At 34.5% G+C, this 26,313-nt stretch overlaps 1 protein-coding gene across 19 annotated transcripts in view; it reads left to right on the top strand.

Moving 5' to 3' along the window:
- Positions 1-26,313, top strand: part of RBFOX1 (RNA binding fox-1 homolog 1) — an 814,571-nt gene that overhangs the window by 479,778 nt on the left and 308,480 nt on the right. The window contains exon 2 of one of the 19 annotated variants that reach the window (XM_035339125.1): positions 6,608-6,657. The exons of the other annotated variants lie outside the window; for them this stretch is intronic. Within the exon in view, the coding sequence (XP_035195016.1) occupies positions 6,608-6,657 (50 nt within the window). The remainder of the gene's footprint in view (positions 1-6,607; positions 6,658-26,313) is intronic. 19 annotated transcript variants of the gene reach the window in all.

Raw genomic sequence — 26,313 nt, 5'->3', positions numbered from 1 at the left:
GCTTTGTTGAATATCCATGAAGACCACCCTTCATAATAGGAGGATGGTACAGAATTGACAGAATCATTATATCCAGGGAGCAATATCTAACAGGACTTTAGAAAACTGCTAAGTCACTTTTCTTGGCTTTTCCTCTTTTCTTACAATACTTAAACATATTTTGTGCCTCCACTATAAAGTTTGTAAAAACATCTGCACTGAACTAGAAAGTGTTGGGCAAAAGAGGGAAAAATGTCCTTCTTCAGTTGAATCATCTCTGTTTACTATTATTTCCTATGTATTTAATGCTCTTGCATATAAACATACTGTTATCCACGTTGTAAAGACTGAGCTATAATGAAAGCAGACTTCACAGCCACAGGAGAAGGTGGACGAGGTCACTGCAGATGGCTAAGGATTAGTTACCTGATAAGCTTTCAAGGAAGTACAAGATTAAGTAATCAGCAGGGTAACATAGAAAAGGCATCAGAAGAATTAGTTTTTTTTTTTATTATTATTATTATTTTTATTTTTTGCCATGGGGTTTATAGGAATGTTATTTAAAAATGAGATGCATAGTTACTGTTCACACTAATGCTTACAAATCACCATGAATTTCGTTCTGTGAATTTCACTAGATTATGTGGTCTATGAGCTTTTGTTGGTAATATTTTAGTGTAGAAGATTGGCAACGTAAGGTGTCTACAAAATAAATCACATACTCATAATGTGTAACTGAAGAATTTAATAATTTTTAGCATGTCTTGCTCACAAGGATAATTAAATGGTATTGCATTTAAGTTGATGGAACTACAGGGGTGACCACTAGCTAAAGAACTGGATCCCTTTTTTTTCTTTTTTCTTTTTTTCCTGTGTGGCAAAATGATCATCAGTATTTTGTTAATTTCCCCTCTCGCAAATGTATGTTTTTATATGCTTATTTTTTCTACTACTTTCAGCAAGAATTACTAATTACAGGGAATAGAAAATCTTTTTAAAATCATTTAAATAAGAAATCATATATTTGTAAAGGTAACATTTCATATATTTCATTTAAGTACAACTTTGTCATTATTTTGTTCAGATAAAATGTGCTACACAGCGAAATTGCACTTAATGACATCAAAAAGTAGTTAAAAAAAGGGGGGACACGGTCATTTCTGGAGGTTTGTAGCAATGCATTTTTAAGTTTATCTCAGCATTGAAGGGGCCATTTAAGAAGATAAGAGCTTAATCCAGACATTGATGATGATGATTTCCTTCAATATGATAATAAATATACCAAAGTGCCCTTTTATCTTTAATAATTCAAGAATCATTGGGCATTTAAAGGTTCTCTTGTTCTGTCATTTAAGGAATCTGGTGGTAATTTGTTAAAAATAATATCAGACATGTCTTGACAGCAGACAAAAGTGTGCAATATAAAAGGGATGCTATTTCAAAATTGAAGTTGGTGCTTTCTACAGCACTTGCATATAGGTTGAAAGATTTTTACCTCACTTGCCTGCCATCTTGCAAACTGTAAGTATTTGCATGACTTCCCAATGTTAGAGGTCATCCACATAAATCACTTATTTTATAAGGAACTCCTCCACCCTCCCCTTGAAATCAGGTGTCAAAAGTCTACAAAGGAAGCTTTATACCAAAGTAATATATTGCTGTGCTTTATCAGGAATAAAATCAGAATAACTGGTTCTGACCAATAAGGCACTTATAAACTGAGACTTACCCTTTGTACCACTAGGATTTTCCAAAAAATATGTATTTGTGTTTGTAGAACAGTATTAGAATTTATAATGATTTCAAGCTAATTATAGCATTTAAATGTTGTTATTCAGTTTCCCACTTACATGTGAAGGACAGAGTATAGTTGTTTGTAACTGGAACATTTTGGTTATTTTTGCCCTGAAAGATACAGTTTTTAAACTGAACATTATTTTGTTTTTCTTTAGTCAAAACATTCTCAGGCAAGTTACTCTGTTACTGATTATTGTACAGGTTTTGAGTACCTGCAGTTATCTTTAGTGACCACTATGGATATGAACTATACAAGGCATCTGCCTGTTGTAATGTCAGAGCAGAATCTGAACTGGGATTTCACATTTTTAAGAAAAAATGACAGAAACTGAATAACTGAAATATGCAAATTTAGCTTGTTATTATGTTTCAGTTATTACTCAGTTTATATGATTATGATGGCATTAATTAAAGCTACTTAGAGTTTGCCCAGGAGTTAGAAGTCCAGAAATCCAGGTGCACTTGTTGACTAGTTAACAGTGGTGGGAGTGCCTGCAAAGCCAAATACCGTTGAAGCAGCAGGTCAATGCACCGTTATTTTGGAGGCTTTCTGAGATATTAGGCTCAGTTTGAGGGACTTAGTTAGAAATATTCCCAAACTCTTAGGATTTCTGGTTGTGCAGAAGGTGAACAGCAAGCTTAGTGCTGGATCTAAGTGAGGTGTCACACTGCACCTAAGTTGCTGTTGGTTGTCCTGGTAATGTTTGCAAATGTTTGTTTGCAAATGGCTGTAGTTTGAACATCAGCATGTTCTCTGTTAAGTGAAGCTTTTCCTGAGATTGTCATAGAGTGTTTTAAGTGGGTGGACCTTTTGGACTCAATAAAATATTTAGTAGGTTGTAGTAAATATTAATTTGTCTCCTTTCAGGGTAATTCAGCATGCTGTATATTTAAAGTTCTGTGCTAACAGAACAGTATTGCTGGAAATAATCTTAGTCAAACTTTTAAAAAATAAATTTTCTAATAATACATTAAATCACTGAAGTTATTTCATTTTATTCTGTCAAGATACTCTGTACAGAGAGGTTAAATTTGCTTCAGCTTTCTGATGCATTTAGTGAGGAAATGATTTTAGTAGTCACTTGTATTTAGAGCTGAACTTAAACATCTTTACAATGGAACTTTCTTATTTTGAATGACTAAAAAGAAATAACATTTGGGGGGCCAAGTGGTAGAAGTGGCTTAAGTCAAAAGCTGGAAATGGAACAACTCTCTGTCAGTCATACGTTAACATACTTTGCTACTGACCAGAACATATTGTATTTGGGAAAGAACTGTGAATGCTGTCTTACCCCTCACTTAGATAAGCTTTCAAAAGTGATCTCCAAATCATGTCTGCCCAGGACAAAGATTTGCTGAGAGTGACAAACACATGCCTGCTACATTTCCTGCATGCTTTTTAATAAGTGAATTCCAAGGCTTCTGAAAATAAAATAAAATAAAATAAAATAAAATAAAATAAAATAAAATAAAATAAAAGTCTTAGAAAATGCTCAGTAGTATGCTTCAGTACAGCAGAATACATCGGGTAAAAAGCAAAACTGTTTTTGCAAGTCTGTATTTATAAACTTAAATAATAAGCTTATCAGGAAGGAAGGAAGGAAAATTCATTTTAGGGTGTTTGGAGAAATCTTGACTGGTAATACTAGTTCATTTCTTTTTGCTATTGCACATTGATACTTCACATGGTATGACAGCCTTTTGGAGACATTTCAGCCCTTTGTGGCTCATCATAATCTCATTCTTCATCCCTATGATTTCAGAGGCTTTATGGAAAGAGCATGCAGATGTGTATGTGCTTTAGCATAGCTGATAAGTGCCTCACATGACCCCATCAGAATTAATGACGTTTTCTACCTATTCAGCAAGAGGATTACAGTTTTTTTTTTTTTTTTTTTGAACTTCTTTATTACATTTTGTTTCTTATCTGTCTATCTATCAATCAAAAATCAAACTGTGCTTTTATTTTAGTTATCCTCGTCATACTTGCCTCATTGACTCATATCCACCTCTGGAGGAACCAGCTATTTTTAACTGTGTGCAGTTTTGTTTCTTTGTGGTCACTCAGCTGTGTTTCTCATACCCTGTCTTTGCTGATTTAATTTATTTGTCCCTAATATTTCCCTACACAAGGTTAGTACATGAGGGGTTGTCCTGTGGCCACATCCTTTACCTATAGGTTACAAGACACTTGGCGGGGGGGTGGGGAGGGGGGGGAGACAAGAATCTCAGAAACCTACTTTAAACCACACCTTTCAAGAACACTTTTCTTGGAGACAGATGGAGGATTCTTAACAAAGAAGTACATGATATAAGAAAAAAAAAAAAAAATCCATTATTATCCATTTAGGGAAATACAGAATTTGTCTTAAGCTGTGAGTAGTTTTTAATAATTAATGACTCTTTCTTTTCTTTTTGTTTTACTATTAACAGCATGGATTTTTCCTAAAGGGCTCTGCAATGCTTTTATTGATATATTTTGAATGAAGCTTTAGTTTTGTTTCAGCATGTAAAAATGTTATTAAAAAGCAATTAGGAATATTCCTAAAGCAATTAGGAAGCAATTTTCATTGCACCAAAATGAGCCGTGGAATTGCTCTGGGTTGGAATTCTCCCAACAAGTTGGGAGAATGTAATGTTCCTGACTATGTCATCTAGAGTGGCCATGAAATTCACTTCCATGTGTAGTGTGTGAAAATGTATCTACAAGGTATGTTCAAGCACTTTCTAGACATTTATTTATTTATTTATTTTCCTAAAACCGTACAAGAATCGCAACTCTTGATTTATCCCAAAGCACTGTACATAACATAGTTCAAGACAGAAGAGCCAGTTTGCACTTAGCATCTGTGTGGGGAAGGAAAAGAGAAAGTCTCAGGAACATTAATCTGTAGGTAAAATGTACAAAAAGTTTTCCTTAGAGGGAAAAAGTCCTGAAACTCTCTTCTTAACTGCTGTGTTTACTTGTAAGCTAGCAGGATTAGTATCTGAATACAAAATACATTTTTTTCACTGCTCTGTTACAATTGGCCCTCAACCTGGCCAGTCAGATTTTATGGTGGCATGGAAGCCTCCCCACATTCAGGTGTGTGTAAATGGTTTCTGGTTGTGTCTTGCATCTTACCTGTTTCGCATCTCATCTCCGTGCAAATGTATGCTGGTGCAGTATAGCAGCTTGCCTGTATATTCTCTTGGAGTACTTTGGGGGTTCAATTTTCTTATTAAAACTGCTTTCTAATTACTCAGGCTACAGTTTTGATGCATCTACTGTTAAATAAAAGATTATTTTGTGCTTTAGAGATATAGGTACAAGTTGGTCAAATCATATGCCTTTTGTTCACCTGACTCACTGAGGTTAAAGCTTTCCCCCTTTCTTTTCTTTATATATATATATATATATATATATATATATATATATTTACTCAGGATATAGAATCCAGTTGATTTTGTGATTTTGTTTATTTGCTTATTTATTTACTTATTTTGAATCCATGACACAATATATACTTTGCCAAACATACATATTACTGACACTTAAGAAGAACTAATGCAATTAGGTCATTACTGCCTCTTTATTATATATATATATAAAAAAAAAAAAAAAGAAAAAGTAACCATTAAAAATTAGCTTAATGGAATAGACACATTCCTGTAAACTCCCTTCACCCCCCAAATCTAATTTTGAACTATACTGTCAAAGATGTGTATAACTGTTTTTCAGGTACACGTGAATTTCTTCTTCATGTTCTGACAGGAGGATGTACTCTGTGAAGTACAGCACTATGATGGTTTACTTTCCCTTTTGGATCATTTTGGTTCTGGTTTGGAGTTTGGCACAGTCAGCCTAGATAGTCCTTTAAAAGTCAGTGTAGAAGTATGTCAGTAGAGAGATTCTGCTTTGCAAGGTCCATTAAGCAAATGTGGTGTTCTTTCTTAGGAAATATGGCTTAAATAAATCTATTGCACGTGGATATAAAGCATCTTGTTAAAAAAACACAAAATGCCATACTCAAAGAGTAGCTGTAAATAGCTTTCTGTCAAAGTGGATGAATGTTTTGGAAAAGACCTTGCAAAATGCTGTTTTAGGACAACAACTAAGTAAGGCCTCTGAAATAGTACTTTAAAAAAAATTGTATTTGTAAAGCTTCAGCTGCAAGGCAATATTCTGGGAACACTGCTTCAAGAAAAATGTGACTTTGACAGTAGAAGTACTGAGGAGCGTATGAAGCAGCAGAGCTCTGGAAAAATCTGAGGAAGAGAAGCCTGAGCAAGGACTTGATAATAGTCTTCACATACATAAAAAACAGTTGCAAATAGGAAAATCATTAACTTTTTTCTCTGAGGCCATGAAAGTGATGCTATCTGAAGTTCAGGGAGTGTGTGAGAGGGGGAGAGAGAGAAATACACTGGAGACAGGGCAGAGTGGAGAGTGGTGGCTTGTTGGGGTCATCAGAGGTCAGGGCACAAAGATGTTACTGTGAATTTTCTGGTAATGCAGGTGTTATTATCATGTTGGTATTATTTCATCATGTATTATTTTAGAATAATGATACTAATGTAGCATTAATTTATCACCCCTCATTTGGATGTACTAATCTGTGTAACGTACATTGCAATATGTTTGTATTGTATGTGATGTATAGAGTTCCTGTACTGATTGCTTCTTTTCATAGGCACATTCATATATGTGCAAGGGCTACAATAGTAAAAGCAGACAAAATTGAAGTATGTAGTCTGTTAAGTACTGTAATTATATTCTTTCCTTGGAAAAGCAGTGCAAGCAGGGCTTCTGTTTATTTATTTGTTTTGTTTGTTTTTTAATTATGTGTGGTGAAGGGAATTGAACAGGCAGAACTGGGATCACCAGGAATGATTTCCGTGGCAAGAGTGTATTCTTGTTTGAAGTATCAGATGTTCTTTTGCAGTGACACAACAGTAACAATTAAAAATTTAATAATAGCATTAGTTTTTAAGCATATTAAAATTTAAAGTTTAACAGTGCTATTAGTCCTTTACTGAATGGAAATGATAGAGATACCATTTGCAGAAATGGTAGAAGTGTGTAATAATTTCTGTTCTATAGTTGAGTGGAGACTAAATAAGGTAACATTTTCCATTCTAGAAATGAATAAGGAAGATGTCAGACTGAAGCTATGGAAATCAGAAATATTTATATTTTAGGAATAAAAAACAGCTAAAAATTAGAAGGGGTTGGATGTGGAACTCTGGATCATTATTTGTTATTTCAACAACTTATTATTATTCAGGAATATCTGGATAGAATAGATAAACTTGACAATTATGGTTTTCGTTAACAAAAGTAATAGTATGGGTAATGTCAGAGGATGTTTTAATCTAGAACTATTCATACGTTGTATACAAAAATGGTTAAGTGGGAGATCTCACTGTGAAATTGCAGAGTCTGTAATCACGTGTATTTCTAATGGAATCACTCAGGGACTGGATTGGTATGTGCAACATTTTTTGTCACTGACCAAGTTGCAAGCAAAATATCACAGACTGAAGTTTGTAGGTGATAAAAAGAGTAGAGAATGGGAAATATTGGAAAAGTGACTGAGTTGTAACAAACTGAATCACTTGGTAAACTGACTGCAAGCAATTTGTTTAAAAAATGATCAGTTAAAATAATATACATAGCAAATATATATTTATAACATACATTATATTATATATATATATATATATAAATTTATAAAATCAATTCATCATTTCAACAGAGGCTTGGAATATGAGTTCCAAGTAGCATGGGCCAGATGGGTAGCACAAGTTTTGGATGTGAAAACAACAAATTTCTTAAGAAGTGTTCTATTCAGACTGCTTGACTTCTATTGGGAGTACAGTGTCCATTTGTCATATTTGGAAGCTCTAAATGAAAATTTATATATTGCAAAATTAGAGAAGCTCCATAAGAATGACTACTGAGTTGGGAAACACAATTGCCAGTGAAAGCTTTAGAGACATGATTTAAATTAAAGAAGGGATTGACTTGACCTGAACCGATGAGCAGTGATGTATTCCCAATTGATACAGTATGATCATGACCAGATGATACAAAGCTGGGAAGAGTAGATGATATGCCAGAAGGTGGCTGTTATGCCATCAGGTCATGCGGTCATCCAGAGGGACCTGGACAGGCTGGATAAATGAGCTGGCAGGAATCTCCTGAACATCAACAAGGAGAAATGCAAAGTCTTGCACCTGGGGAGTCAAAGCCACCAGCAATAAATTCTGGGAGCCACCCAGCTGGAAAGCATATTGACAGAACAGGACCTGAGGGTGCCAGAGGACACCAAGTTGGACATGAGCCAGCAACGTGCTCTTGCAATAAAGAAGGGTAATGGTATCCAGGGCTGCATCAAGCAAAGTGTTACCAGCATATCAAGGGAGGTGATCCTTCCCCTCTATTCAGCACTGGTGAGTTCTACTACTACACCACATCTGGAGTCCTGTGTCCATTTCTGGGCTTTCCAGCACAAGGGTGACATGTACATATCGGACAGAGTCCAAAGAAGGGCCACATGAGTGATGAAGGGACTGGAGTGTGGCTACTGTGAGGAAAGGCTGAGAGAGCTGGGACTGGAGATGTCTCAGGGGGATCTCACTGATGCCTACAAATCCCTGAAGGCAGGGTGCAAAGAGGATGGAGCCAGGCTCTGCTCAGCAGTGCCCAGAGCCAGGCCCAGAGGCAGTGGGCACAGACTGGAGCACAGGAGGTTCTGTCTGAACATCAGGAAATAATTTTTCACTGTGTGAACCACAGAAGTTGTGGAGTCTCCCCCTCCCCCTTGGAGATCTCCCAGAGCCACCTTGACATGGGTATGGGACCAAATTGGACCAGATTGGACCAGACGTCCCTTCCAACCTCAGCCATACTGTGATTTGATGATTCTGTGATACATAATTTTACTAAGGAGCATAACTGTGGTAACAGAGGTTTGTTCAAACAAACAGACATGTAACAACAACTAATACCCAGAATGCAAAACTAGACAAATTCAGGCTACAGTTTTTTTGGCATTGAGAGATAATGAGCATTGATGTAACTTTCTGGAGAGTTACTTCTTCCTTTCTGAGAATTTGGTGTTTTGTTTTTTCCCAATGCAAATATCTATTAAAAAATAAATAAATAAATCTTCATTCAGAATTATTTTTTGTTTCATACACAAAATTAAAGAATTGTTTGGGTCTTACATGTGCTGGAATATACAGTTGTGGATGATAAGTATATTTGTATGTTACTGAAAAAAGGTGTGTGAGGCTGATGATAGGGTATGTTGGAATAGGTAAGCTGTTTTGAGTCTTTTTTTTTTTTCTGTTTTTGGAATGTTTTTGTTTTGTTTTAAGTTGGGATAGAACATAAGGAAAAGAAGTGTAATTCTGTAGAATTGAAAAGGGTAGAAATGCAGTAACTGCATGAGAATACTTATGTGCCAGCTGCTGAACATAAAACATTCTTCACTGAAGTATAAAATCTGTCAGGGAAGTGTAGTTGCTGACAAAGAACATTTTATCTCAGTGACAGAAAAAGAATTATCCATATGGAAGAGAAAAAAATATCCATCAGCTGCCTTTGGTATATTATCTTGCAGTTTTGATGAATTCTGGATAAAATGACTATAAATCTCTATAAATCTGTTTTTTTTTTTTTTTTTTTTTTTTTTTTTTTTTCCATTCTTTCCTTCACATGTACTTTCTATTAAATGTGCAAATCTTACAGAACTTTCATGTAGTATTTTTAATATTTTTAATTAACATCAGTGCAGTGAAATTTCAAATAAATTTTACCTTATTTCTTAATCCAAAGTCTTAGTATTTTATACATAAATAAATAAAAACTGCATAGGGAATAGTTAACACTATGAAATGGCACACTTGAAGCATGCTTCTTGATGTCAGATGCTCCTAGGGAGAAATAGTAGCAAGTACCTTGTTTTAAGACCTGTTTTCAAACCCGATGCTAAAAAAATATTGCTGCTGCCAGCTACCTCAGTTCTATAAGAGATGCATTTTGATAAGGATGCAAATTTTTCTGGAGTATTTCCTTTATACTTAAGTCTTGTTTCAGTTACAGAATAGTAGATGAGATGGTTCAATTATCTTCTTATATTCTGGGTTTAATTTCTGTCTCTTTGCAAGACTGCTTTCTGATGAAGCTTAGGCCTAATAATGTAGAAAATGTTTCATTGCATATTCTTGTCATAACTTTTCCAAACTTACTAGAAGCAAGAAATAGTAAGAGTTGAATAAACATAGTTTTTCAGTGTAGGTTTAATGGCACTAGGAGTAAAGAAACATGTCACTTATAAACATCTTTGGAATCTACAAATGGAGAAGATTATAGGGCCTAGCAACCAGACAGGAAAGGAAGAAAAAATGACAATAGACAATGTTGGTAACAGAGGAGAACATAGACTTGTCCAGCAGTGAAGCATCTGTCAGGTAATGGGAGGGATATAAGTGGATATGTAGCAATGTGCAGCTGTCTAAGACTGGTGCCTTGAATCCAAGTGAGAAGAGGAGGAGGATGATCCTGAGATGATGGATATGAAGAACTGAAGTAAGGAATAGGTTTGATGTCAAGAGGTTATGAGCAGGGACTCATTGATTCTAGGGGAGTGTTATTACTGTAAGGAAATATAGAGAGGTCAAACAGTGAAGGAGAAACTGAAGAATGAGGAAGCATAAATACAAGACTTAACATTCTTGTTCTGCTGAGTTATATTATTCCATTTGTACAAGTAAACATGTTGCTTTTTTTTTGTGTGTGTGTGTGTGCGTTTCTTAATGTTTTCTGAGTATGGAAGGAGTATTTACTTGAATATGGAAGGAGATGCATAAAGAAATGTGTTTGCTGAAAATATGAATGTATTCTTTTTTGTGAGCCTCCTGGGTTCTACTGTCGGGCCATGTAGGTGCACAGAAAGATGCAGTCTGTGTACACCCAAATTTCTAGCCTAAGAGAAATAACATATAAATACCATAAATAGTAGAAAAGTGGAGAATGAAAGTAGAAACCAAACTGGCAAAAGAGAGATGTTCTAAGACTCAGCAAGATACCTGAGTTAAACAGGCATGACACCTTGGTACCTGAAGTTTTTCCATGCCTGTTTCAGAGGGCTACTGGTCACCTGAGAGGTGGTAAGCTGTTTTCATATATGGTAAGAGCATTTGACAGGAAATAGGCATATTTTTTCTGGTTTTGTGAACTCAGCTAAGGAGTATGCTCCCTTAGAGTGAATTTCCCTCTTGATCCACTCTTGTTATTGGCCGAACTGGAATTGCCTGAAGGACGAGTGCTTACAACACACAGATCAATTTATTTTTGTGTTTGTTGTTTTAGCCTTTAGGTCAAACAGTGAAGAAGGAGAAACTGAAGAATGAGGGAGGAAGCATAAATACAAGACTTAACATTCTTTTTCTGCTGGGTTATATTATTCCATTTGTACAAGTAGGAATGTAGGAATATTGAAGGAATGTTTTTCAATACATTTTTCTCTTTTAATTGCTTGGTCTTACTGTAAAGAACTAGTTTAAGGACATCCCAAATCATTTATAGGAACCACAGAAGTAAAGAAGTAAAGAGACTAGAACACAGATTGGAATGTAAACTCTAGTTTGTGAGAAGTAAGGTTGTATGTATAAATTGTATGTTTTTTTTTTTTTTCAGCCTCGGTGGTAAATTGAAAGCTTTTCTAGTTGTGCATTCCAAGGCTGTAAAAGATAATTCTAGATTTATAAAATGGGAACTTTTTAATGTATTTCATTTCTACTTTGTAATACTTTAAAACTCTTAATATAAGGAATTGTGCTCAGCATTTCAGGATTTGCAGTGGTTTATCATGCATCTTGTTTGTTCTTTACATCTCTGTCTCCAGACACTCTCCCTGGTGTAGTTATATTCTGTGTGCTGTATCTGAAGTCACTGAGATTCAATTAAAACTCTTTTGAAGGATTCTCTGACTCTAGGGTGGATACCATTTTCTACATGCTGTACTCTTATGTATTATAAAGAAACCTAATTTTCTATTTATGTGTCACCAACATTAAATGTTTCTATTTTGTTCCATTTTCAAGGTAACTATCCTTAAATTAGTTTTGCTAAGTATTATTTTTAAGTGTTATTTTCATTTAAAATTAAATATGTAGCATTTTTCCACTTCTTCAGACCAGAAAGCTCTTCACAAACATTGCTCAATTTTCATAGAAAGAATTACATGTCAGCTGTGTACCGTAAAATTGCTTGTTATACATGTAAACACGCTGGGGGAATGAACAAAGTCACAAAGTCAAAAACACTTAAAATATGCTTTCTTAAAGTGACTTTTTTTTTTTTCTTTCTTTCTTTTTTTTTTTTTCCCCACAAAGGAAAACTTATTTTGGAGAGGTTGTATGTTTAACTTGCAATAGTACAACATCATGGATGTATGATGTTTGAATGACTGGTGAGAAGGAAAAAAAAAAAAAAAAAAAGGAAAAAAAAGGTAGGTGTCACTCTTCTACCAAACTATGTGGTTAGTAAAGAGAAATAGGCAGAAGGCATCCAGAATTTTATGGATATAGTGACTGTTTTTGTGGTGGTAGTTTAGAGACCAAAAAAAAAAAAAAAAAAAAAAAAAAAGGTGTTTAGTGAGCTGTCAGAGAGATTTCTATACCATTGTTCGGATGCGGTTGGTAAAATATCTAAAATTGACCTAGGAGCAAAACTATTTCAGCTGAGGTAGAGGTCCTTCCCTCACTCTTTGCGACCTGTGAAGTTATAGAGTTTCCAGATCCATTATCTGTGCACTATATGAAGACTTACTTTCTACAGAGAACTTGATCTTGTTTATTTGAGCAAGTGCTTGCTGTAGATGTTATCTGAAAGTGATAGGGAGGAAAAAAGCTGCTTTTTGAAATAAACATTGTATTGTGACCATTAGTAGCCTTCATTATCCGCTTCTTATGCACAGAAATTTCTTGGCTTTTTGTCATCCTCATTCCACAGCTTTGTTAATACACCACCATAAAAATGAAAGTTTCATACACATTGACATAATTAATGAAGAGGCAGGCAGCATGCTCTACCAATTAACACCACAGGGAAAAGTAAAATTGGCTTCCTTTTTGTGTGTTGTGCCAAAGTTAAGGACTGTAACACACAGCAAATAAATAGAGATCCTTTTAATGAGCTGCAAGATAGAGCTGAATAACTCCAAAAGGATTTTGGATAAACATTGCCAGTTATTTACAGTGTTAAGGTTAATTGATGAGCTTTGTTATTTTTTTTTTGTTATTATTATTATTTTATTTTGGGGGGAAGGGAAGAAAGGGGGAGGGAAGCTGACAAAGAATGGAAAAAGTGCTAGTTAATAACTATTTTTTCTTTTCAGTGTAGTTATTAGGCACATTGAAGAATATAACAAGCACTTCTGAACAAATATGGGAAAAAAATAGAAATGGTTTACCAGCTCATACTCAACCAATAAGTTTATCAGAATTCAGTTTTTCAGCTTATTATTTCTGTACTTACTATCTACTCATAATGAAAACTTGACTAATTGTTCTCTGACTCAGGTTCTAAGCAGCCTATCCATCTGGCAACATAAGACATCACTCAGCCTTGAGTTTTTCCAACTGCCACAGAAATCCTAATATTAAAATTAATATAATAGGAAAGAAAACAGATGAAGTTATTCTGTGGTTTCTGTGAAATATTCTGCTTATCTTGAGACATATGTGCAGAAACTTCAGAGCAGTTCAGGTCAAAACTCTTTTCAAATTGTCCTAAAAACCTTTTCAGTAAGATGGAAAGTTTTGAAAACAAAGGAAATCCTAATCTGCAAGGGCTGTTTATGAGGGAAAAATAATTGACATTGGACGTTAAAATGTCTGAGTTCAAGCATGCATCATTTAGCTAGAAGTCTTTGGTCAGGTATCTATGTAATAACAGAAACATAACCTTGACTATTTAATATCACCAGTCTTCAGCTGCTGGGAGATTGAATCTCTCCTTAATCACTTGTCCAGTAATGAAGATGCATCTTTAAATATTTTTTTCTTTTATTCATTTTTATTTATGTTTCATTTCCTCATTAAGTAGTCAGCATTATCTCAAACTTAAAAAAAAATATATTTTTTATTTTTTTTCCACTGCTCACACTTCTATTACTTCAGTTCTGCATCTCTTACTCTGTTTTCACCTTTCCTTCATATCTCTATATACCCATCCCGAATTGTTCTTTTATATTATCCTTACATACCTGGTACATTGTCTAATCTTTTCCTACCCTAGTTTTCATGTTAATCTCCCATGAATTAGTAAAATGCCCTCTAAATTTTAGTTACTTCTTTTTCTTCTCTTTAACAATTGTCCTTCTGCTTATGTCCTTCAAAATACTTACTGCACTCTCTTCTGTCCCTAATAATGGGCCAAGTCTCTCTGTTATGGTGGTGTTTGAGACTTCCTGGCTGTTCTCAGCTAATATGATGGCTGTCATCCTTCCTTCTCAGCCAGCTGGCTGTAACTCTGTCTCCACTCTGGCTGTTGCTGTCACTAGCAAACTGATCTCTCTTTTCCAAGTGTCTGAGTATTCTGATTCTTTTCTTCTGACATCATGTACTCTCTTTATGCCACTCTGTGCATATGCGGTGGCCCTATTGCCTTTGTCTGCTGCCCAGTAGAATAATTTCTAGAAGGTCTATAAACCACAATGGCAACTAACTGATGAGGTGAGCACGGAGCATGAGACTGAGAGGAAAAAGGACAAAAGTCTGTATAGAGTTAGAAGAAGAAAGTACTTCATTGGCTTATTTTTTGAGGATTCTATGCTTAATTGTGTCTTTGTCTTCTACTTTAGAAAACCATTTACACTCTTTAATGCTTCATTTTTCCATATTTGTACAGAGACAGGATATTACTGAAATAACATATTTAATTTAATTTATTAGTCTCCAGGTTATATGAAGTTTCTCTGTTGAAACTTGCTGAAGATAAAATATAATTAATAACTCTTAACTCTTCTCACTAAAACTTATAATATGATGAATATGTTAAAGACTGATGATATGGAGATCTTAAATGCTTAAATACTTGGTGCGTTCACATCTTATGTCGCAAGTGTATTTCTGATCACCATGTGTCTGACAGACAGAACCAGAGAACATACTGAAACAGAAGATGACAAGGAAAACAAGAAGTACAAGATAGCTTCGATTGGATGAAAACTTAAATCGATTTACATTCTTGAGTTTGTAATAAGGACAGCTAAGTGAAAAGAGAGACCCATACAATCAGGAACGCTTTGAATGAAAGTTAAATTTTTCCCTGTATGGGAATTATCACTCTGTGATATTGTCAGGCAATATTAGCAAACTACTCTTTGTCACACGGACCATAACTGCAAAACTATCAGTTTAGCGATTTTCATGCAGGATGGGCCATGTAGAAGCTGTTAGGTGCAGTGATCTACATACAAGCTCTGTCTCAGGCAGCTCAGCAACCTCTGACTGCAGGAAGGTAGGAATGTATTTTGAGGACAAATGCTATGCTTCACATAGCATTGCATTTTCTTTTCCTAAGTGTTTGCTGCTGCTCACAGGATTCTAGACTAGACGAGCTTTTACTCTTAGGCAGTATGGCAATTCTTATGGTTTAAGTTAGATGTTGTAGAAAAATTGTCATTATCAATAAAGGCTAATTAATTACAAAGTTCAGAAACTAATGAAATAATTTCTTCATGTTGTTTACATTTGTATGCCATAAATTGTATTTCCAACAAATAAATATGAAGCATTTATGGTGAACTGGTTAAAGATTATTAATTAGCTACCTTTGTACATATAAGCAATATATATGCCAGTTCTAATCACTAATAAATCCATCAGCTTTGAGGGTTTTCCTGTTCATTTCTACTGAACTGTTAGTGTATGTGACAGGCCATGGTTCTGTCAGAACGAATTGTCCCCCTTGAAAAGTTGGCAGCACAGGGAAGTGACAACTTAATGGAAGCTAAAGCACTCTAATGGCAGCGCCTGGTGAAAGCCAGGAAGAGTCATCCATAGCATTTGCCCTGGCTTTTGAAAATGTCTCTTTGCATTTCTGTTTGTGTGCAAGATATTGGAGCTTTACTGGAGTCACATTTACAGGCATTATTAAATGAAATACGATTCACTAAAACATTTTTTTGTTGATAGATGCTGTTTCACTGAGGTCAGCCTGTATAACATAGTGATCATATGCATGTGCTCAGGAGTACTATAGGATTATTCATTTTAAGATCCTTAGTTTTAAGTGTCACATAAACCCATTTTGAACTGGTAAAATAAATAGAAACTTAAATGCTTTATCTGTTTATATGAATTTAGATATGAATTCAGGATGTGTTTAACGGAATGGTGAAAACACAATGCACTTTTTTAAAGCATACTTGTTTACAAGAGAACAATATATGAGTTATTTCTAATGCATTTTATCAATAGTATGAATTCAAAATTGTGTTGACACAATGGATAAAACTATTGTTCCGAGATTAATATATGTTGGTCAATCTATTTTTAAATGGCATTAGTGTATGGTAACATATTTATGTGTATATAAATACAAAGCCAGTCATTTACATACATTACATTTGAGAACTGCATTATAACTACCCGCTGAGTACATTTGAATATTTTAATTGTAATTACATTTTAACATTCTAATAATGTTGATATTCCATTTAGATTTTTGCCTTTATAGAAGGGTCACGTGAAATTAATTGCCTTCTTTCTGCTTTTGTTTGTTTGTTTGTTTTGTTTTGTTTTTTGATGTGACAGTAGCTTTGGGCATAACCAAAACACTCCTGGTATTTAAGTGTTAGTCGTTGATTTACTTTAGGATTGGGACTTTCATGTTGCTCAGCAAGTAATAATTATTCTTGAGAAGAAAAGGTGAATCAGACACTGTTTTTAATGGTGGTCTTAACCTATTTACAGGTTCTTAACCCGTATCTGTTTAATTACCTCCTTCCTCTCTTTTCAGCCATACACTGACCATACAAAGCTCTGCATTCCATATTGAGTGATAGGATAGCTGGTTTTTATGCCCACTCTCAACTACTTACTGATATTGATGTACTAAACAGGAAGTTCTAAAACTTTTTAAAAAACCCTTATGTATCGTTTCTGAAGTATCCCTTCAACAGCTCTGTGGGTACTGAAGACAGATGATTTATTCCTTCATTTGTAAGCACCAAAATGCAAAGTGAAGTTGCTGATAAAGTTGTTTCTTGTAGCTTTATTGTGGATAATTCTACTAAACTGCTTCCCTTGTACCTTAGATAAGTTTATGCTTCAAAGTACAATTTGGAGCTATCCAAGGAACAGTCCATGCTACAACTTATAGCTCTGAACAAGGGGGAAACTGTGTAAGTATTGTTGTGATATTTGTATCTTGGTTCCTACTGAAATGTTTACAAAGGGTGACACAGTTAGAAGACGTGCTTTTTTGATTCAGGGGGGTTCGTGGGATTGTAGGCTATGGGGTCCATTGAAGTAACTAAAGTCTTTTACAATCAGAGAAGGTCAATAGAAAAATTAGAAGAGAGAGGGACAGCAGAACATACGGGAGAAAAAAGGGGGAGATTATAGAAGTCTTGAAGTGGGGGAAGTTAAAGTCTCCCATGAGAACAAGTGCTGGCAATCGAGTGATTTCTACCAGCTGTTTGCAGAATGCCTCATCCGTCTTTTCATCCTCATTTGGTGGTCTATAACAGACCACCACCAGGACGTCCACATTGTTGGCCAACCCTCTGACTGTTATCCACAGGGACTTAAAATATTCCTCCTTTTAAAAGAATTACTGTCTTTTTATAAGGGCTATATACATACAGTATCTGATTTACCATCTTTAATGCTTCTTCTCGTATCGAAACTGAAGTTTTCTGTTTTTTGATAAACTTCCTGATATTCTTTTCATCTTGAGTGGTCATCAAAATTTTCTCAAGGTCTTGCATTTTTCTTTAATTAGGGAATAAATTGTAAATAGAGATATTTCCTTCTTTGACTCGCTTTTGTTTATTAACAAAAAGAAGATATGTAGACATATTTTGATAAGAAGGAGAGGAATCAAAAAGTAGAAGGTAATTCCCTTGTTCACAGGTGGTTGGCTCCTTAGAGGCAATCCTCAGGCCCACCACCCTCTCTACCTTTTTCCATAGCTAGAAATCCTCAAATGGACTTTTTTTTTTTTTTTTTTTTCTTCTGCGGGGGGGCGGGGGGGGGCCACTTCCTTGTCTCCTTCTCTTTCAGGTTCTCTGATTTTTGTCTTTTTTCCTCCAGTAACACACTGTAACAAAATGGTTCCAGCAGGACTCCTTTACTTACCATTATCTTTGGTAGTGACAACTGCAGAGTTTGGATTCACAGCACTCTTTTTTTTTAGCAGTCTAGTTCCGTTAAGGGATTTTAATATTTTAAGGGTTTTCCTGAGTTGTGTGAAGCAGTGGCTGACAGTACCATAGTCTAGATGGTTTATAGTAACTGATGTTGATGGTTTTTGGCTGTGAAACAGTTTTCAAAATGGTTAATTCTCATTTATGCATTTTCAGACAGTAAATGCCTCAAAGTACACTCTCAAGTAGAGTAGCTGTACATCTGCCATTTTATATTCAGTGACTTGTATCAGGTTTTTGTATTATACAATGCTTTTCAGTTTCTTAACAGAAATACTCTGTATTAGAAATTGTTCCCTTAACAGACAGAATAGGAGCTCACACAATGTTAGCCTCACTTAAATTGGAATGTTCAAACGTTTTGTACTTTGTAGTGCGGCTATCTGTCGCCAGTTCATGCATATTTAATTTTTAATGGTGACCACAGAATCTACATAATATAGTTTTTGACACTTTTGCTTTTTTGTTTTTGTTTTTGTATTGTTTTGTTTTGTTTTCAAACATGTAAAGGCCATGTAAAGGTAACAATCCAAAGTTAAAAAATTATCTTAGAAAATAAATAATTGAAGTCTGTTACATAGTCATTAAAAATATATATATATAAATCTTTGATTTAGCCACATAGTGATTCACTTCTAACAGGTTAAGTGCAACAGCAGCACTACATGGCCAGCTTTTTGAGGTGGTAGTTTGGCATCACCAACCCCACTGCGTCCTCCCCACAAGTGGAAGGAAACCACTTTGGGGTTTCAATTGGAAGAGTGCATATCTCAGCTGTCATCTTTTTATCTCATCTGATATACTTTCTTTGGAGAAAGAAAGGTAAAGAGAAAGGAAAGAGAAAAGGAAGAGAGAGTTGTCTATTTCAGCACATCAATTACAGAGGGCATGACTGTTATGCAGCAGGCACCAAAACAAAGCTGATGGCAGGGAAGGACAATGTTACAAGCCCACCTATTAGCAGTTGCAGTGAGTTTGTTGCACTCACAGTGGTGGCAGGTCACCATATGGAAGCAAGAGTTGATCTAAGAAAATATTACCATGTTGTTTTAGAGAAACCATATTTTTTTTCCAGAGGTTTTGGAGATGGATAATTTCATAACTGAGGAAACATTTTGACAGCTTATTTTCCTTTGTAAAGAACAACTCCTTAGTATTGCATCATATTATACTATTATTGGTAAATTATTGAGCACAATCTTTTCTTCAGGTAAAAATTTCATCTTCAAGTATGATGAATGTCACCCATTTTACCATGGGTGCACCTAGCTCCTTTAAGAGCCAGTGGTTCAAAAACTGTGCTTTTCCACTTTGATTCTGCAGTTGGCTGAAATATTCAGCTTCTTTCTTTGCCTTTTATATATTCCTTTTGATTGAATTGATAGTATTAGAGAAAATACAGATTGAATACAACCTTTTTGCCCTAAACTTAACCAGTTGAGTTAATTATGGCTTTACAGGTTTATATATATATATATATACATACATGCATTTATATATATATTTCAATGCACACACATATATATCCTATTAAAGTCAATGAACAGTTTGATGTATTGATAAAATTTATACTGTAAGCTGAAGCTTGAATTAATTCTTCAACTTTAATGGTAATTTAATTTCATCTCTTTTCACTGACTAAAGCCAGCAAACTGTGATCTTCATTATTCTCCTTTGCAGAAAGCCGCTTATTGCTGCAAGTTGTTTTATTCATATATGCATATACACATGCACACATACATGTGTGTATATATGTGCATATATATGCGAAGTACTGACCAAATCTATGTCCATATTCATTGTTATTTTTGAAATATGTTTTAGAATTGATAGAATTTATATTCTGTGAAACAGTACCAAGTTCACACACGCACAAAGATTGAAATATTTCTCTGCATGCTGTAATTCAATTGAGAATTGGATTTTTCAGTTCATCCTACAGCTGTTTCCCCCATACCTATTCATCCTGCTTTTAAGAGGATTGCTTTAAATTTATGCAGTGTAAATATACATAATGATTTATATGATGATATGATGATTTATATATGATAATATATATATATGTATATACTGTGGCTCATGTATGGATTGGCACATGTGGAAGATACTTATAATTTAGGCAAATGTATAATTTAACATACAGGTTTGCAAACTTGTAAGAATTCACTTCAAGAAAAATTTGGACTCTGGAGAGGTATTAAATTTAGTTGGAATTTGGACAAAGGTGCAATGTGCAATAATGAAATAATGATTTAGCTCATCTCTGGACTACTTTTTAGGTGTTGCAAAGGAAAAAAGTAAAATACAGTTGCAGTCAGTCTAGATTAAAGCATTTTTCTCAGAAGTTGATTTAAAGAAGTTCAGGAAAATAAAAAATGAACGTATTCTACAACTAACGTGCTTTTCTCCATTTGCCTTTTTTTTTTTCCTAGTTTCATTTGCTCTACCACTAACATTTTCATACCTTCTTCACTTTAGTGTTTTTCATCTAAGGTAACTAAATGCAGTTTACCATGTATAAACACTAGGTATAAATGCTTAAGATGGAAAGATTGAAAAGAAGTTTACAGTGTCATAAAACTATTTGTTTGGCTCTGAACTTCTGAAAGGTAGATAAAACATCTAAAATCTCTTTGTAATTGTCCCTAAAAATTGCAAAGGTGATGTGATTTCAGCTCAGGAGACTGGACAGGAACCTGCCAGGGTCAATAATATGCCTCATTCTGTTTACATGAAGCAAATTTGGAATTCACACAGAAAACTAATGGAGTCTCTGGTGTCTTACAGATTTCCTTGGCTTTATCTCCTATGTATAATTAATGCAAGCAAGTGAGTCAATAAGCACTTTTCTGTATTAGCCAATAGGCAAGTATGTTTGGAAAATGAATGAACTGCTGAGATTAATTGCATGGCTATCCCCCTGAATATCTTGTTGAGGAACTTGAAAGGAAATACCATCCCTTTTATATCCAAAGGATTTATTTATGAAAAGTTGTTCATAGTCTCAATAACATTAGATACCAGGTTGGACTGAAAGTAACGCTGTATTATCATTATAGTCCTAACAATTGGAAGCTATTAATTACTGTAACAGAACAACTCATGTGAATATTGATCTCAATCTACTTAACCAACTTGTTAGTGTTCTGCATAATAATGGCCAATTCTAATAATAATTATAAAATTGTATGTTCTAAAATGTACTGTGGTTCACTAGACAACAGAAAGACTTAAATGTAAGTTTTATATGAACTTTTTTTTTTCTTAAAAGAAAGAAGATGGTAGTATGATACATTTAAGTACTCTTTTTATTTACATTTTTCTAGTCATTTTAGAGAGTATATCACATTTGAGTCTATATTTATATCTATATTTATTTTAGCAAAGTGCTGCTTATTTTATATTATTAAAGTGCTGCTTATTTTATATTATAAAGTGCTGCTTATTTTATATTTTTAGCAAAGTGCTACTCTGTCAGTAGATTAAAATTTATTTCCTGAAGTGAAGAAATAACAGGCATATGTATATATGTGATTTATATATATATATGTATATATGTATATAAATATATATATTCCGGGCAAGTTTTAGAAACATTTTTAATCTATTGGATAATTCTATCTGCAGACATCTGTTTTTATTTTGACTGTCACTACTGTAACATCTGAAAATATTGTAAATTGTGAAGAAAATCTTATAAACGGTGAATAATGAGTGAATGTTCATTTCCTTGAAATGAACAAGGAAATGCAAGAAGGAAAATCCTGAGTCCTCAAAGGAGATAAGAACTTGTCAGCATACACTATGTTCAAGTTCAGACAGAGTTTTTTTTCTTTCCCATTTTAGCATGAAATCAATAGGGAATGCATAATTTTTTAGATGTGTATGAGATTACACAGCAAATGGTCACCAATAGGATTCTCAGCTGCCATACAATCTGGCATAGCTCCTTTCTGCTCCACAGCTCCCAGTTGCATTCAGCCCATTGCTGATGTGATGCCTCTTTTTGGCTCCTTGCCCATCTGTTTTAGTGATTACTGTCACATAAACTGATATTTCTAAACTAGAAACTGTGTTGTTGTGAGATTGCCTATTGGATTTACCTTTTGTGATATGTTATAATAGTTTATTGACTTGTTACTTTAGCATATAAATGTTTAATCGGCGTTTTCTGCTATATATAGAATGATACTATGATTTTTTGAAAACAGAAGGAGGAGGAATTATAACAGATTGTAATAAACTTTTAAAAATGTTTGCTTTTGTCATTGTCAATAATGATACTTTCAGGGTTTTAGTTCTTTTTTAAGGTCAAAAAAGCAAACAGTATCCTTGAATAAAGTATTTGTATCAAGTTTTGGCAGATTTTTTAACAATTGTAAAATACACAAAGAAGTGGTTGGTCCTATCCAAATTATCCATTAGTACAAGACTATCCTAAATTACATCATTGCATATGTCAGCTAAAGTACAAAGATTTCGGGAGGATGGGGAAGAGCATAATTCTTACAGAAATTAAGTAGATTCAAAGGTGAGGTACAAGAAATGTAGCATCCAGGAGCAGGCAACATCCTATCATCAACTTAATCCATTTACAAACCCAGAAGCAACTGCAAAGAAGCCAGTACAAATGCCAATGGAGTATGCCAGAGAGCCAGATGCCATCACTGGAAAATTACTTCCCCAGCTTGGCATCTGTGCCTTCTGCCTGTCATTCAAGGAGGAGGAAAAGCTGGACAAGTGTGATTATTTTGGGGTGTGCATAGAACATGTTTTACTCTCTTCACTTTTTCTCTCTTCACAGCAATTTTCTTGGCTAATTTGCATCAAGCAATACCAAGTTTGGAAAGGGTACAGGCATTTGTGTATATATATATATATATGTATATATGCATACATATATATGTATAGAAATATGTTATCTGTTTACATTTGGGAAGGATGGAACAGAAAAAGGGGGGGAGACCAGGGAAGGAAACAGAAGAATGCATAGCAAAGTAAAACCAGAACAACACATAATAGAATTATGAAAACAAACATTTACTTTTCATTCTTTCTAGTGTTTATTTTAATAGTTTTAAAATTAAAGTTTTAGTGAAACTTTAATAATTTCTCTATCTTTCCCTGAATCAGATGTCCTCTGTAAATCATATGAACTCTTGGTACTTTCTATTTGAAATGACATTCCTCTTAACAGGTTCAAAGAATTCAGATTTGGAAAATTATTTTTTACAACTTAAACTGAATTCTTCTATATCCTTAATATGCATCCAATTATTGTTCAATAGCTTTTTTTTTAGGTATATATTTTCTGTCTGTGTTGTCAGTAGTCAGACAATTTTACTGGGCTTAACAGTTTACATTTTAGGAAATGTGCCCATAATATGTTTAGTGGCCTCCAGTGATGGTGGAGCCACTAGAAGATGTATAACATAGCAAGTAACTGGTAGTCTTTTAGTTAGCATACATGCACAAAAGGTTTATTATCATATTCAAATAGCTGTGTGTGTATTGATCAGGTGGCAGTGGTAAACACTATCACTTGGGTAATTTTCACCAGTTCAGTTTTCAAGGCTATCTTCTGTGGAAATATTTGTGGAAAATAGAGGTCCCATTAATAATCAAAATACTTTTAAAAAATGTTTATTTTAAGTGAAAATACAACAGTAGCAAATATGAAATAAAAGTGCTAATTAATTCAGGGAAATTTAAAGAGATATTGATCAGAAAGAGACAATTTGAAGTGACCTGTAGAGTTAAAATATTTTCCAGGTCTTAAAAAAATCTCACAGAAGATTGCTTTTATGATTCAGCTATCAAACATGTTTTCAAAGACCCAATTTAAGGCAGACAATAAAGGTTTTTGATGAACACTTGAGCAATATACTACCCCATTGACAGAGCAAGTCTCCTTTTTGTGTGGTAATGCTGGATTCTGAAATGAAACACAGTAGGTAGGAGAAAGTTTAAAAGATTTCAAAAGCTATCATCCATCTGAGAAGTAAAGCCATTTTTTTTCACTCCACTTTAAGTTTCAGTATCTTATATCTTTCATGCATGCAGTACTTACTAAAGCTATTAAAAAATATGTCAATGTCACAGCATCAGCACTTATGAGTAAGTTGTGGTTAGAGTTGGCCTGGGCAAAAGTGATTATTTCTGTCTAATTTTATACTTAAATCTTTCAGTTCCTTTTTTTTTTTTTTTTTTTCAGGCTCAGCAATCACTACTAAGAACAAGAACCAATAAAACGTAATCATCAATACCATTTACATTTAGCAGCAATGAAGTTTTATTTATTTATTTAATAAATTATAAAGATTTTGACATGGTGATAAAATTGGTACTGTGCAATTTAACGTTGTTTTGTCATAAAAGATCCATACATATAGATATTTATAGTTCTTCTAGAGTTAAATCTTCAGCTGCATTATCCTAGAATAGAGTCTTTACCATCTGGATTTGAAATTCCAGGTGTGTCATCACTGAAACATTTTAGCTTCCTTGCTTATTCTTCTTATTAGAGTCTAATTTTTTTCCACTTCACCTTTTGACACCTCAGTGCTTCATGGACTTTCAACCCCCTCAGCAACAGGCAGGATCAGCTGCATCAGGCAGCAGGTACATAGTGACTACGTCGGTCAGGATTCCTCTTCTGACCTGCTCACTGCATTCTTCTTAGCACAGGCCAGGATGCTGGGCACTTACTTTGCTGCAAGGACAAGTTGCTGGCTTGTGTTCAGCTTGTACTCCTGGACTCCTGTGTCCTTTTCCTTAAAGCTGCTTTCCAGCCAGTTATTCTCCAGCCTGCACTTGTGCATGGGGCTATTACTCCCCAGGTGCAGGACTTGGCATTAGTGTACTGCTTTCGTTATCTTCATTACCAAGCTTCAGCACATCACTTGCATTTTTAGTAGTAGTATTAGTTGTTGTATTGCTTTGAGTAATGGCTAAAACCTGATTTATTTATTTTTTTCCAGCTCTTTGAACTGTATTCTGTGTGTGAAAATTCTTCCTGGGTATTTTGCAGTTTGCAGTACACAGAACAAACTACTCAAACATCATATTATTGTTGTACAATTTAAAAATTTTGTTTATGCTACATCACAAAAATATTTATAAAATCAGGTATTTTTATAATTGCTATACTGGTTATTTTAACACATTTTTTGTCTTTGTAAGGTTGAAGTTTTTAGATACCTGGAAACCAAATTTCAGATAGAAGTATATTTCCTAAATTCCTTTGTCAGAGCATTCTCTTATGTTTTCTTTCTATGGAATTGCATACTGTAAAACTTCACATATCTGTTGAGATATGTATTTTGTCCTTTATTAATTTACCTCATAGATATACTGAGCACTTTTAGTATATTCTTTATTAAGTTGTTGTAAGCCTGATTGTTTTCGAGTAGATATCGTTATAATTAATTTTTCCAGTTTTCATAAATGTATTTGAAGAGGTGTGGGATGAGATGGTTTGTGGTAGTCCTGCTTGTCAGCAGGATCACAATTCATTCGATAGAACAAAGAGGTTGAGAATCTTCCCACTTGAGAATATTTATGGAACTAAAATTGAAGCCATCTAGTTTGAACTGCTGGCTCCCAAAAACCATTACAGCTTCTCTTAGTTCATGGTGTGATCTCAGAGAAGTCATAGACCTGCTGAGACCAGAATTACAGATATTTTGGACTGTCTGGTTATTTCAAAGCACAGTGTAGTCACGGGTACAAGGAACTACTACACTTTGAGTTAATTTAGCTTAGGCTTAAAACTAGCTGTTCTCCATGTCCTACCACTACTCTACATAAAGCTATACATACTGTTCCTTTAGCTGCAACCTCTTGGATGAACTACATTGGTCCCCACTCCTTTGAAACTTTTTAATGTCATATTCATTGATGTTTTACAGTAGTGATGCCAAATTTCATGTATATTATTATTATTATTATTTTGTTGTTGTTGTTCCTTTTGTTTGCTCTTATCTGAGAGATTTTGTATGTCAAGTTGTTTTCATTACTGTCTACCTGGAAATCCAGATATAACTCATATGGAGCAATTCTTCTCTGGATTCCCAGTACCCTGAGCTGGTGGAAGGGGATGGGGAGC

The sequence above is a fragment of the Oxyura jamaicensis genome, chromosome 14 (genome assembly GCF_011077185.1).
Source record: "Oxyura jamaicensis isolate SHBP4307 breed ruddy duck chromosome 14, BPBGC_Ojam_1.0, whole genome shotgun sequence".
NCBI lineage: Eukaryota > Metazoa > Chordata > Aves > Anseriformes > Anatidae > Oxyura > Oxyura jamaicensis.
This window is presented reverse-complemented; position numbering and strand designations above follow the sequence as displayed.